Source organism: Protopterus annectens, chromosome 8.part1, assembly GCF_019279795.1.
Source record: "Protopterus annectens isolate FY-2018-M chromosome 8.part1, PAN1.0, whole genome shotgun sequence".
In the NCBI taxonomy this organism is placed as follows: Eukaryota; Metazoa; Chordata; order Ceratodontiformes; family Protopteridae; genus Protopterus; species Protopterus annectens.
Window position 1 is genome coordinate 318,068,653 of NC_056742.1, and position 14,447 is coordinate 318,083,099.

Below are 14,447 nucleotides of genomic sequence, written 5' to 3' on the forward strand. Positions count from 1 at the left end.
TGTGATTAAATCAACCAAAGCCCGATATGAGGTAAAAATACAAACCCAGGTGAAAGATAACCACAAAATATTTTTTAACTGTGCTAGAAATTTCAGAAAAGATGACTGGCACTACAGTGAGCAAATAACAAATGATATCACATACTTTGACCAGAGGATATAGCCAATCCACTGGCCAATTAATTCAGATTGAACTTCATCCCCCCAATCTTCTAATATTGTCACATCAAATACCTGCACCTATAAATCCCTCAGATCTCTCAACAATTTCTGAAGTTACTACTAAGGCCAAGAAAATAACGGCTGTTGTGACTGGATAACACATTAGGCTGCCTACTAGTTAGTCTGAAACCTGATATGTCGACCTCCCTGACAAAGGCTATTCAATACTAATCTTAAAACAGGTTTTGTGACAGATGAATGAAAAACTGCAACAGACGCTCGCTTGCATGAAAGTGAGACTTCAATGGGCCCAGCAATTATATATACAAAAGCCTAACCAGTCTCATCTGGGAACCTATGTCAACAATGACTGTCCCTTGATCACCACATAGTCACTATTGTAAGGAAATCCTTTTTTATTGTGCAGCTTACATCTAAAGATCCAGATCCAGGCACATAGTTGTCAGCCCCTACTTGACACTAATTAGGGCAATCACTGAGTATAATGCCCCTTTTAGTATGTACCTGTCTAAACTCTTGTCACAAGTGGATACCATCTAACCCTCAAACATTTAGGAATTATTCCAAAGCAAACCTCTTACTAATGACTTATACCATGGCAAATTTCCATCCCACAAATCATGTGAACTCTGCTACCAGCATGGAATTGTTTACAGAAACCCTAAACCATCATGTAAACAGCTGCACTGAGGTAGTTGTACCCACAAGGAATAAGCAGAAAACTAACGCAAATAACAAGCCACCCTGGTGGAATCCTGATATCAATAACTATATTATATGTTTTATATTTATTGTTAATAAAGTAGTTATGTTTTGGGTTGCCTTCTGTTATTTATATTTATTTTTATTTATTGTAGCTTAGTTTTAGTTTGGAATCCCAATGCCAGCAAGTTGTATAACAAAAGGAGGAAAACCATGGCCAAAACTAGGAAGTGCAATACCCAGCAAGGTGAAAACCCCTCAAACTAAATAAGCAACTTGGAAATCTTATCAAGCCCATCAAAACCACATTTGAGGCAGAAATATCCTCAAAGACAAAGGATAACCACAAGGCCTTCATTAGCTTTGTCCACAACCTCAAAGGTAACACAACAGTGTGCTGATCAAATTGTAAATGGAACCACCTAAAAGGAAGCAGAGGATATAGCAAATCTGATGACGGATAAATGTAATCCCAGTTTCACTTCTCCTTCCCCTCAATACCTCTCAGGAGACACCCTCAACCATAACTCTTCTGGCTATCACTAGCAAACAAGTCTTCAATGCACTGCCCAAGGCAAAGAATACTACCTCAATGGGACCTGATAATATCCTGGGATACCTCTTGGATAGCATGAAACATGAGCTATCAAATGCTCTGAAATCACTGCTCAACATTAGCCTCCTAATTGGCTTCATGCTTAGTGAATGGAGGACTGCAACAGTTAATCCTCTGCACAAGGTTTGGCCTTTGACTGACCTGGATAACTACAGAGCATAACTCTGACTAGTCTTGTATGTAAAGCCATATAAAGAATTATCAAGGATATTTTAAATAAAGACACAGGGAACCTGTTTTCTTATTTACTTCTACAATGATTACCAATATTGAAATAAAATAGCACAAACACTCATAGCCATTTGCTAAACAAACAATGCAGTCTCACAATGAAAACAGACTTTGCATGAGCAGTAAACTTCTCTGCCCTTGAACATGCCATTCATTGAAATGGCATGAAAACCCACATTAAAAGAAAATGCATCTGGCCAGTAGAGGATTAAGTTTACCTTTGAGCTGTTTTCAAACCATAGGCTCCTTGCACACATTTATAGGGCCATGCGTTCTTTGAATCACCTTCCTGATTTATTAAATATGCCTAGGCAAGGGATACAGTAAGAGTGAAAATCCTTATGAGGTATTTGCTTCCCACAAGAAATACAATTGTTAACTTTTTCTGACATCGGTCTGGAGCAAGAAAAAAGTTTCCCCAACGGGGTACTTAGCTTTAATGAAGACTTTGGTTCTGAAATTCGGATTTGAAAATCTTAGGAGTCGGCCGACCGGCACTTGCGAACTGCTTTTGCTTCGGGCACCTGGCGGCAAGAAAGACTGAAGAAAATGGCGTCGGCTGCATCATTTATACCCCTGGGGCACTGACGTCAGGGAAGAGGCGACAGCAACCGACGCCGGACCTAGACTTTGGAATTCTGGCCGACTGAGGGTAGCCTGCCAGCAGGATAACCCAAGAGTAATGACTGCAACAGTGAAACACGATGAGCATCTACTGATTTCAGAAAATTTCAACCATAAAAGGCCACTCAAACTTCTGTCATTACAATCCACCAATATCAGTCAATAAGCACAATCTCTACAGAAGTAAAAATCATCTGAATAATTCTACATTAAAGACACAGTAAGTGTGTTCTCTCACATAGCAACACACTCACCCTCTCTTTCATACATCAACAAACTGCTAGCTTACATTCCATGCACACATCTACTCTCTCACATAGCAGCACATACACACTTCTTTCATACAGCAAGAATGGCTACTTAAAATTACACACATACACACACACACACACACACGCACACACCTACTCTCACACAGTAACTAACACATACACACCTGCACTTTATCTCTCATAAACAGAACAGCTCGTTCAAATTACATACATACATACATACATACACCACACATGCACTTTCTCTCTCATACAGAAATGAACGGAACCACTAGTGTAAATTATATGTACACACACACACACACACACACACACACACACACACACACACACACACACACACACACACTCACTCACTCACTCACTCACTCACTCACTCACTCACTCACACACACACACACACACACACACACACACACACACACACACACACACACACACACACACACACACACACACACACACATCATTTACTTACTTACCTTCTCTCAATGGAATGGCTATTTTAAATTGTGCGCATGAGTACTAAATAGGTTTACATCCATGTTAGTGTGCATGTGACGCACACATGACCCTCCATAAATGAGAAGAGGCTGCTTCAGCTTTTTCGTGTGGATCCTAGTGCCTGCCCTGTGCTACCCCCTCCACGCAAACACTGTACTGAAGTGCGTACAGTGAGTATGCCTCCCGACGTCCCTGGCTTTGACCCCTCCTGTATATAGTTTTGTTCTTTTGAGTATAACAAGGTAAATAGCCTTGGCCAACTTGAAAATAGTCCGTTTTGACACAAGTTGTACCTTCTTGTTACTTTCACACGCAATGAACAACTGATCCAAAGATCTGAAAGATTTAGTTTGTCAAGATAGTACCAGACATGTCTGTGAACATCTCAGGTGCGGAGTATCCTTTCTCCCTCATTTTTAGGTTCAGGAAAGAAAATGGGAAGATGGACAGTTTGGCTTAAAGTAAACTTGGATATCACTTTAGACATAAAAGAAGGATTAGTTCTGAAAGAATCCGTGTCCTTGTGAAAAATGAAGTAGGGATGATGCACCATAACAGCTTGCAACACAAACACCATTCTTGCCATGGGTAGAGCAAGCAGTAAAGCTATTTTCCATGTTAAGGATCTCACTTCAGCTAAGTTAAATGGTTCATATGGAGCAAGTGTAGCTTCTCAAACACAAAATTAAGATCCCAAGGAGGGGAAACCAGTTTTCCTGGGGACCTCTTATGTAAAACCCCATTTGAAAAACATTTTGACATGATGCTGTATTGAAGGAGGAGGATCCATGGGCAGACATGCTGAAATGACCGATAAATGAATATTGAAGGAGGAGGAGTAAGAAAGGCCATGTGATAGTAACTCACACAAATACTTTAAAACCAGAGAACAACTAACTATGAATGGGTGCTGGATATGTTGTTGACATCAAGGAGAAAAACCCTTTCCATTTACTAATATATGATTTTCTTGTAGCAGGCTTTCTTGCCCCCATTAGTACCTGCTGCATGTCCTCAGTAAACAGGTGCCTAATGGGAATTAAGACCCGATCATCCAGGCAGTCAGCTGAAGTTGACTGTGGTCATTATGTATCAAACACAGCTGCCTTGATCAGGGCAAGCACCTCTTTTACATTTATGTGCTTATGTCTGCCCTTGATGTCTGAAACACCTTGCACTTATATTGCTCCTGAAACTGTTCCTCGTGCAGTGTCAAGGCATCTGTGGTGACTGCTTTGGAAAAAGAAGGGTGAAGGAGAGACCAAACTTTAAGAATATTTGCTATCTCCACCAAGTGATTTCTATTCTGGGATTTGATAAGACAAAGGATGTTGATGCTGGGGCCAAAGAAACTTTAGATACTATTGTACCTCTCTCACGTGGAGTCTTGCCAGGGATATATTGAGAATCATAGATACTATGAGACCCAAAATCCTGAGGAATTTCCTCACAGTGCCCGAAGTCTGAGTGGAAAACCTTTGAAACAGATCTATATAGAGATCTATTTTTTCAGTGGAAGAAAAGCTCTTTGAACTAAGGTGTTGAGCTGACACCTCAGGAACACAATTCTGTATGAAGGAGTCAAAAAGACTTTTGACTGTTCTCTTGGAATCCCAGTCTGTGTAAGGAGTCAGTCACCAAAGTGAGAGATGCCTGCTACTTTGAAAAAGACCCTGAAAATTTAAGCAAGTCATCTAAATATGGGAAAGGTGGATACCCTGTATCCCGCAATGAGCCATAACTGGAGACAGAGACTTTGTGAACAATTCTGGCGCAGTGGATGCCAGGCAGAAAACTGATAATGTGATCCAGAGACACAAAACCTTAAGACACACTTGAAGTCTGGATGAATAAAGATGTGATTATAAGCATTTTTTTTAATCTAGTGTTACCAGGAAACTTGAATGAAGAAGAAGAAGAAGGGGTAACAGGTTGTAAGGGGACATCATTCTGAATTGGGGCACGATCAGAAATAGGTTTAGGAAAGAAAGATCCAGAACTGGTCTTCGATATTTTCTTTCTTAGGTCCTAAATATATTGTTAAATAAAAACTTTTCCCCAATTGCCAAAGAGAAACTGGTTCTATCACCCTGGGACAACATGTGATGAAGGACATGTGGAAATAGAGAGTCTGAAAAGGTGGACTGAAGATTACCCCCTGGAAAGGAGGGATTTCCTTCTATTACCATCTGTGGAATTGATGAATGATACTCAGAATTGATTTGCCTGAAACTGTCTGTTGCCAAAGAAAAAAGTGGAGATTCTGATTTCCTGCAAAGGAAAAGGGGCTGCCAGGTGGGGGTGGGGTAGGTGGGTGGGTGGGGGGGGGGTCAGTCAAAGTTCCTTAAATAGCCATTCTGATTTGATGGACTGTGCTTGGTTTTGAGAGGCTCTAGAATTTTTTTGGATCCTCTTCCAATTTTTTCTTAAATGTCTGCCTATCTGCACTTTGTTGAGACTGTCTGTTTTGTTTTTGCCAAAATTAGATGAAGGGTTTGAAAATCCCTTACATAATTTGAAAATGAAGGGCTGAAAAATCTTGGAGATTACCTGTATCAACATGCCACTTTCATCCCACTTTTTGATCACCTCTGCAGCAGAAGGTCCAACAACTAAATCTCTAACAAAAGCCTAATTTATAATATACAACCAGACAAACCTTCTCAAAACAGTACCAGTGTCCCTAGCCATGGAAGAAATATCAAATGAGTTGTGCACACACTGTAAACACTGAGTAGTGACTTGTACAAGTTAAGTAACTAAATTATTTAAAGCAGATTTTTTCCTCACAAGAAGGAACTGCAGATAAAACATTCCTTATACTTTCACAATTAGTCAAAACAAACTTTAACGTATGAGCCTGACATTTCAAAATCCTGAAAATCAAAGTTGCAAAAGCGTACACTTTTTTCCATAATTATCACTAATCTTCCCATCCTTATCAGAAAGAGTAGGGCTGGAGCTATCTAAATGTTTATCAGCAGTAGGATTAATTAAAGCTACAGCTGCTGGGTCAGGTTTGAGAAGAGTATATAAAAACTTAAAATATTGACGAAATTTATACATACCATCTGCCTTTTTAGGAAGAGCTGGCTGACTATCAAGAAAATTGCAGGCAGTAACAAGCACTTCTTCCAAATCTGACAGAACTGGAGGCATGGATAAAAGTTCTGGAAATTACTTCTGCAACAGTTCATAGTGTTTTCTGAGGGATTGAGAAATCTCAAGTGTTCTCCCACTGAAAACACTGGCACATTCTGGAAATAGTCTCAGAGAAAGGAAAGCCCCCACAAGGAGATTCAAAAACTGAGCTCTCCTCTGAGTCTGAATCAGAAGTCTGAGGAGAAAACCCTATATCAGTCTTTTTATCTTCCTGTCCAGATTCAGAATTTTTAATCTCTTCAGGAAGAGATATCCCTACCAGAAACTACTTTATACGCAGAACCAATAACCTGAATTAAACCCTGAAGCAGACTCAGTAAACTACTGCTATTTACGGAAATTTGAGGAGGAGTAGTACATGTTTAGTTCTCTGTTTCTATTTCACAGGAAAAACATGCCCAACAGTGTTATTAATGGCAGCTTTCCCAGGGATGGGCACAACATTCTAACAAAACAGGGAAGCGTTTCTTGTTCCCTCTCCAAAGGATCTTTGGTAAAAGATGACTGGCCTAAGGTACAAACAATGGCCATAGCAGAGTTACTCACCTGCGGTTGTGGCAAACTGCTAGCCTGCTGTGGTGGCATGGGATGTTACTTAACATTGTTCCTTGATTGCACCGATCACCATGGTCCCATTTCCTGTATTGCTCCCTGACTCCTGCATTTGTTGCCTGTATATTTTTGAAGAACAGGCAGCTAGGGGACCAAACAAGCAGTAAGAGCCAGTATAACTTAAAAATCTTTAATAGTAACTTTTTTTTTTACATAAAAAGCACTTTAAACCACTTTATCAGCCCTAAAACATAAAATAAACAAGAAAAATGGTTTTCATTTACTTTAAACTATTTTTAAAATGACAGGAAAAGTGGTGCTCATGTTTAAAAGTACAGTAGAATCTTTTGGCAGTCCATCAAAACACAAACTCCTAGCTTTAAAATATCTTTCCTGAACAGGAAAGAGTTATAAAATAAACATTTTTTTTTAAAATGGAAGATTTTACCCCAAAAGGGAACTTATCTGTCCAGCAAAGGAACAGCACAAGCCAAGTGAAGATCCTCGATAGCCTCAGAGGAGCATACTTTTCGACAGCAGGAAAGCTCTGAATGGCCTGTCTTTTAGTAAGCTCAGCATGAGCTGAGCAATGGTTTGGGTGTGTGGAGGGTTTCCTGAAGATTTGGAAGCTGGACAGCTGTTATATCCTATGCAAGATATAATCCATATGGCTAAAGCTACTACAGCAGTTATCAGTAGGATGAACATAAAGTGAAAAACATGAGACTAACAGACTTGTATATCAGAACCACTGTTTGGTTTACAGGGGGCTTGTTAGAAATTGGAATGCATTGCCACAGAGACTGTTAGGGGGAGTGGGAACTTTGCAACATTTTAAAAAAGCCTTAGATGATCACTTTTGTAGTCAGTGTTTTGGGATCTAGATAGAGTACAAGAGTAGTTGGACCGTAACTCACATTTGTTATACTGCATTATTTACTTGTCAAAGTAACCAAATGGGGATGTTATTGCTGGTCAACTCCACATGCAGAAAAAGTCTGATTCATTCCACCTAAAATAACATGTTGACAGACACTAGTAAAAATTCCAGTGTTTGCATATCATAGATGATATTAAAGCAGCTAATCTGAAATGATGAGATGGAGAAAGAAATAGTTATCAATCATTTAACTGATAGGTGGGCACAGACTTGTTGTGGGTCTATTACTGCTTTTTGCAAATTTTCTCACCTGCAAATACAGATACCTAATTTTGCTTGGGTAGCCAGAAGAGATGATTGGCTAGAAGTTTTAAACCCCCAGACTATTGAATATCATGTCCACATGAAACTGCTAACAGACAAATGTACATGACTTTCCCTGACACACTGCATGCAGACCAACCATCATTACTCAAGTTGTTTACATACTGTTAGTGTAAAGCCTGACAAAGGGGAAGAAGATGATAGTGCAACCATAGCTCAAGCCACATGGGTTATGAAACAAACTGTGGTATAGAATTGTAGGTTAAAATAACTAAAATCTGGTTACATATTGAAAGCACGAAAGTTAGAAAGTGCGAACACTCAGATGAGCAAAAATGCCACAAATCGAAGTTTGTTTTTTTTCATCGCAGTACAGTGAAGATTGGAATATTTGCCCTTTCTTCACTGTAGTGCGATCTCGGTGTTGGAATACATATTTAGCGGGGGTGTGGGGGGCACAGCCCCCCACAATAACGATTTCGAGTTGCAGCATTTTCGCTCATCTGAGCGTTCGCAGTTTGTAACTTTCATGCTTTCAATAGGTATCCCTAAAATCTAATAAGCCATAATATGATACCTAACGTGATCAAACAAATCATTAACTTGACTAAAAATACCTGACTCCCTCCAGAAAACAGTCACTTCTGTATACTGAATTTTACCTAAAGAAGATTAAATAAATAAATAAATATGATTCATTAAATAAGCACACACCTTTAGACAATGATCTGCTTCAAATGAAATTAAAAACTGAGTTATTATATTCCACCTACTTCACAAAGCCACCGTTACTAGTCATAAAAACTAGAAGCACAAAGCACATGTAGAAGCATTTCAATCCAGGTTCAGTTACAAATCCTAAACAGAACTCTTATTCTTCTGTAAGGAAAGTGACAGTCAGGTCTGATTAAAGTACCCCCTTCTTTATCCTTTTATGTTATTTTCATTATCAACTTGAAGAATGTCTCCACTACATGCATGACTGAAGTTCTGGCCATAAATTCCAGGACGATTTATGTGGTTCTTTCAAATGATTTCTAAATAGGAAGAACAATCATGATTAAACAGTAAAAGGATCTATAGTACATACAAAAACGTATGTTTCTGGGTTTCACTCTCTCTGACAAGCTGCTTTTGATTGTAGTGGAGAATATAGTTTACTACAGACTGAAAGGCCTTGCATTACTACTCAACAATGTGAAATACTGACCTCCTCAACAAATGCCTTAATCAAAAAGGGTGCTGAAACCCAGAGGGAATGCATAAAACTGCCACTGCTTCATTTCCCAACCATGGAAAATGCTAGTAAACGTGGAAGTCAGCAAACCTGAGTAATGGCTAAATTTATTAAGATCTGGCTGAATTTCAAGACTTTGATCAATTCTGGCCAAATGGTCAAGATTTAATGCAATTTAAAAATAGAAAAATGAATGATTGAACAATGGAGGCATAAAATAATCAGTATCACGGATGGCATTTCTACTCCTGATGATTACAGAAAATGACACCCAGGGATACTCTGGGAAATAAAACAGGCTTATGACAAACCAACTTTACAGGGAACAGCTTGAAAATTGGAATAAATCTTCTGTGTCATACAGACAAAGAAGGAGAGACCTGAGATGACAAAACTGCTCTTAAATTAGAATACTTAGATATTACAGAGACGTAGAGCAACTCTTACATACTACAGTAAAGAGAACAACATGATGTCAGTGGAATGACAAACTAGTTAGTTTAAAAGTCATACAATGATTTAGTAGTCTTTTAAGAAAATCTCTCTCTATAGGTATTAAACATTGTTTGTCTCCTTTGAAACAAGTTAAATCAAACTTACCACATTTCTAGGGTGCAACTTACTACAAAAATGCAGGCTGTGGGTACAACTGAGGTAGGTAGTACAAAATTAAGACATGTTCATCTTTCACCAAGTATATATACAGTCATCCTCACCTCCTGGGAGTACTGCTGACTTTCTTTTAGAGTTGCTGAAAGATTGTTTTTAGTAAGCTGAAGCTCAGTTTGTTGGTCTCTTTGCTCACTTTCAAGACTGTTGACTTTTTTCTGGAGCTGGTCAATACGCTCCTTTAGGACAACAATCTTCCTCTCTCGGTCTTTTAGCTGTAAAAGACAAAGGTCATCCACGTAATCACACAATCAGACAAAAGTGGGATTCCAAACCCTCAATAATGGAATCATGACAAATTATTTAACAAAATGCAATGCCAAAAAAAAAAAAAGTGGTTCACCATGGTTACAATTTTCAAATTGTCTTTTTGTTGTTTACTGCCTGATGCAGTAAATTCACCTTTGCTAAAAAAAATGGATGGGAAGGGAGGCAAATCCTACATGCAAAGAATATAGGAATTTTGCTTTGATAACAAAAGTTATTTTCAGCTTTTGCAAATTTTACTTTACACAGAATTCAGTCTTTGTTACCAATCTATATTGACTGGGATTTTGGCCACAGATTAGTTGTGTTTGGTCTCTATTTTCATCTTACTGGAGCAAACATCTATTTACTTCTGTGAATAATAATGAAGTATAGAGCAAAATACTCTTTCCCCATTTTTCATTCACAAGGATAAAACATATCTTCCACCAACCATCATGGTCCCATTTCCTGTAATGTTCCTTTGTTGCCTGTGTATTTTTGACAATCTGACAAGTGGCCAAAATACAATACCTCTGTTTCACGTAAACAATACAAGAAAATAAAGTACATTTGTCAAAGTAAACATGCACAAGTTGGGCTGACCAAAAAGGTGGGTTTGGATACCAGGCCCTTCAGAGTTTTCATGCCAACCGAGAGAGGGAGGCTGAGACCTGAAAAGACAATGTTAGCATCTACAAAAAAATAAAAGATCACATCCTGGCAATAATAACAAACCAAGAAACAAGGGAGATGGGAGGAGGGAGCAGCTATTGCAGCAGTGATCATTAAAACATCTGCTGTTATGGTAAGTTCATCTTACACAACTGCACTATGTTCTTCATATTATTCACTGCTGCAGTAGAGTAAACTATTTATTTATTTTTATTTTACATTTGTTAACCGGGAGTGTCTGACTGAGCCGAAAAAGCCCTTTTTCAGCAGAGGCCCGGGGAGAAAAGCTCCACAAAGAAAAATTACAGACATGTTTAGTTATTTAGACATGATCAGTATACACACAAATTACAAGAGACATGTTTTTACAGTGGTATGTGGCACATCAACAGTTACAGTGGAGAGAACAAACAAAAAAATTATTAATTTAAAAATAAAGGTAATTAATAGATTTGTGGTGTACAGCTGAAATTTGGAACATAGGTAGAATACATACATAGTACACAGGTAAAGTACATACATTGTAGATTAGCCAGTGTTTGTGAGTAAGATTGAAAACTATTATCAAGTACTCTAGATTTAGTATGTATACGTTATCCTCTTTCACTAGCCTGGGGAGCAATCATGGCACTGCCAACTTTGCTTGAGATGTTTCCTGATGAGGTCTTTAAAGGAGGCTTTGGATGATGTGTTTTGAATGCTAGTAGGGACAGAGTTCCATTTTTTAGCCACTGAACTACTATATAATGCATCTCCAAAGCTATTGTGGCTGTTGGTGACTTCTAGTAGTAGTTTGCTTGATGATCTAAGAGGCCTTTTGGCTGAGTGATGTTGTACTGGAATTTTGAGGGCAGGACACTTATTGGGGAGGTAATAGATAGAATGACAGAGGCAGAGCTGATTGTAGGTTAGGAGGATGGGCAGTTCAAGCCAGTGGAGCTGTCTGAAAGTAGTACAGTGATGAGTTCTATATGAGCAATTTTCAGCAAAGTGGGCAATTCTGTTATAGCAGGCTTCCATTTTGCTTAGTTCAGTTTTGTTGAGATTAGTCAGAATGGAAGATGCGTACAGTAGGGTGGATAGAAGTTGGGAGTGAGCAATGGCTGATCTTGTGTTGTTGGTAAGAAATAGTTTGATACGTTAGAGTGATCCCAGTTTGGCATGTACTTTTTTAATAGTTAAGTTGAGATGACTATCAAATTTTAGGTGGAAGTCTATGGTTATTCCCAATAGCTTAGCCTGTGCCACTGGAGTGATTGGTGTAGCATTTGTGAAGTAGATAGTGAACTGACTGCTAGTGTTTTTGTTAGAACTGGTTATAATCATAAGCTGAGTTTTCTTTGGATTGAGGATACGTTGGACTTTGGTAAGGTAGTTTTCAATGTCAGAGAATGCTAGTTGAGTTGTTTGCAGGAGGGTGGGAATGTTTTGTGTAGCATAGATTAAGACAGTGTCATCTGCATACTGAATGATAGATGCATGCTGTGTGGATGTATGGAGGTGATTTGTAAAGACTGTGAATAGTAGTGGTCCTAAGATAGAACCCTGTGGGACTCCTATAGTTATGAGCAGCTGAGGAGAGAGAGAATTTTCCCATTTCACAGCTTGGTACCTGTCAGTTAAGTAGCTCTGGAACCAGATAAGAGTGGAATTTGATAAGTGATATTGGTTTAGTTTGTTTAGCAGGATTTGGTGTGAGACTGTGTCAAATGCTTTGGACATATCCAAAAAAAAAGAGTTGACACCTGTAAGCCTTCATTTTTGAGACGGTTTACTGTGTCTGTGAAGCAGAGGAGGGCTGTAGTGGTACTATGGGCAGGTCTGAAACCATGATGACTAGGTGACAGGATGTTGCTGTCTATGAGATAGTTTAGCATCTGGGTATGGATGCATTTTTCTAGGATTTTGGCCAGGGGGGAGAGTAAAGCAATGGGTCTGTAGTTATTAAGTTCAGTGGAGGTCCCACCTTTATGTATGGGTGTAACATAGGATATTTTCCAGAGTTTGGGCACATAGTTTTCAACAATTGATCTGTTTATGAGAGTGGAGACTGGGATAGCAATAGCATCTGCTGTGAGTTTCAAGAAATAGCTGGGGAGTAGGTCGGCTGCTGTTGATGAGGTTTTTAGTTTGGAGAGCATGCTTTTGATTGAAGTGGTGGAAACTGTTTTGAGGGTAAAGCTTGTATTAGTGTTATTTGTGTTGGGGGGATAGTGAGGAAGGAACTGTCCTCTGATACTAATTATAGAATTGAGTTCACAAAGTGGGAGTTGAATTGTGTTTCGATGGGAACTTTAGTGTCAGGGGTGGTTGGTTTGGTTACATGGGTAGATTACGACAGCTCACATATTTTGGGAGGTAAAGTCCACAATGGCCCTGGAGAATGGTCTAGCAAAGCCTGAGTTACACCTAGAGAAGGAATCAAGCTTTTGGTTTGTTGTAAAAGTACATACAGAGGGTCATGTTGCTGCTTCTAGAATACTTCTAAAATCCAACCCTTTCAAAAAATCCATAGATGAAACTAAGGCCCTGTTAGAGTGGACTTTGACCCTGCCTGGAATAGTTTTGTTGTGGTGAGTATATCAAAAAGTAATACCCTTAGACAACCATTTAGAAATAGTCTGCTTTGCCACAGGTTGTCCATTCTTAACTTTACAAGAAATGAACAATTGATTTGAAGATCTGAAAGATTTAGTTATGGCAAGATAGTACCTGAGTTGTCTGCTGACATCTAAGGTATGGAATATCCTTTCTCCTTCATTTTTAGGTACAGGAAAGAAAAGTGAGAGATGGATAGTTTGGCTTAAAGTAAACTTGGATACCACTTTTGGCATAAAAGAAGGACTGATTCTCAAAGAAACCCTGTTGCCCCTGTGGAAAATGAGGTAGTGTTGACTCACCATTAGAGCTTGCAACTCAGATACCCTTCTTGCAGAGGTCAAAGCAATCAGTAAAACTGTTTTCCTTATTAAACATCTCAAGTCAGTCAGGTTAGCTGGTTCAAATGAAGCAAGTGTTAGCTTCTCTAACACAAGATTAAGATCTCAAGGAGGGTTATTGATTTTCTAGGAGGCCTCTTATGCAAAACCTCCTTTCAAAAATATTTTAGCATGAGAATGCGTTGAAAGAGGAGGATCCATGGGCAGATATGCTAAAATGGCTAATAAATAAACCTTGATAGAGGAAAGATAGGCTTTAGGATAGTAACCCACACAAACATTATAAAACCAGAGAACAATTAGCCCTGAATAGGTGCTGGTTATGTTGTTGGCATGAACTAGAAAATCTTTTCTGTTTGCTAATACATTATTTTCTAGTAGCAGGCTTTATTGCTTCATTTAGTACCTGCTGTAAATACTCAGTAAATAGTTGCCTAAAGGAAATTAAGACTTTATCATAGCAGGCAGTTAATTGAATTAACTGGGGGTCAGGATGTATCAAAAACCCTGATCTTGTGTTGGTAGATCCATTCTGTGAGGAAGATTGTAGTAATTGCACTGGGCCATTTCCAAAAGAAGAAAGAACCACTGTTTTCTGGCCCAGAATGGAGTCACCACAATGATTGTGGGG

At 38.9% G+C, this 14,447-nt stretch overlaps 1 protein-coding gene across 1 annotated transcript in view; it reads right to left on the reverse strand.

Annotated features, from left to right (window-relative positions):
- The window catches only part of PMFBP1 (polyamine modulated factor 1 binding protein 1), a 3,624,986-nt gene that overhangs the window by 317,810 nt on the left and 3,292,729 nt on the right, over window positions 1-14,447 (reverse strand). The window contains exon 34 of the mRNA XM_044081904.1: window positions 10,004-10,171. Within this exon, the coding sequence (XP_043937839.1) occupies window positions 10,004-10,171 (168 nt within the window). The remainder of the gene's footprint in view (window positions 1-10,003; window positions 10,172-14,447) is intronic.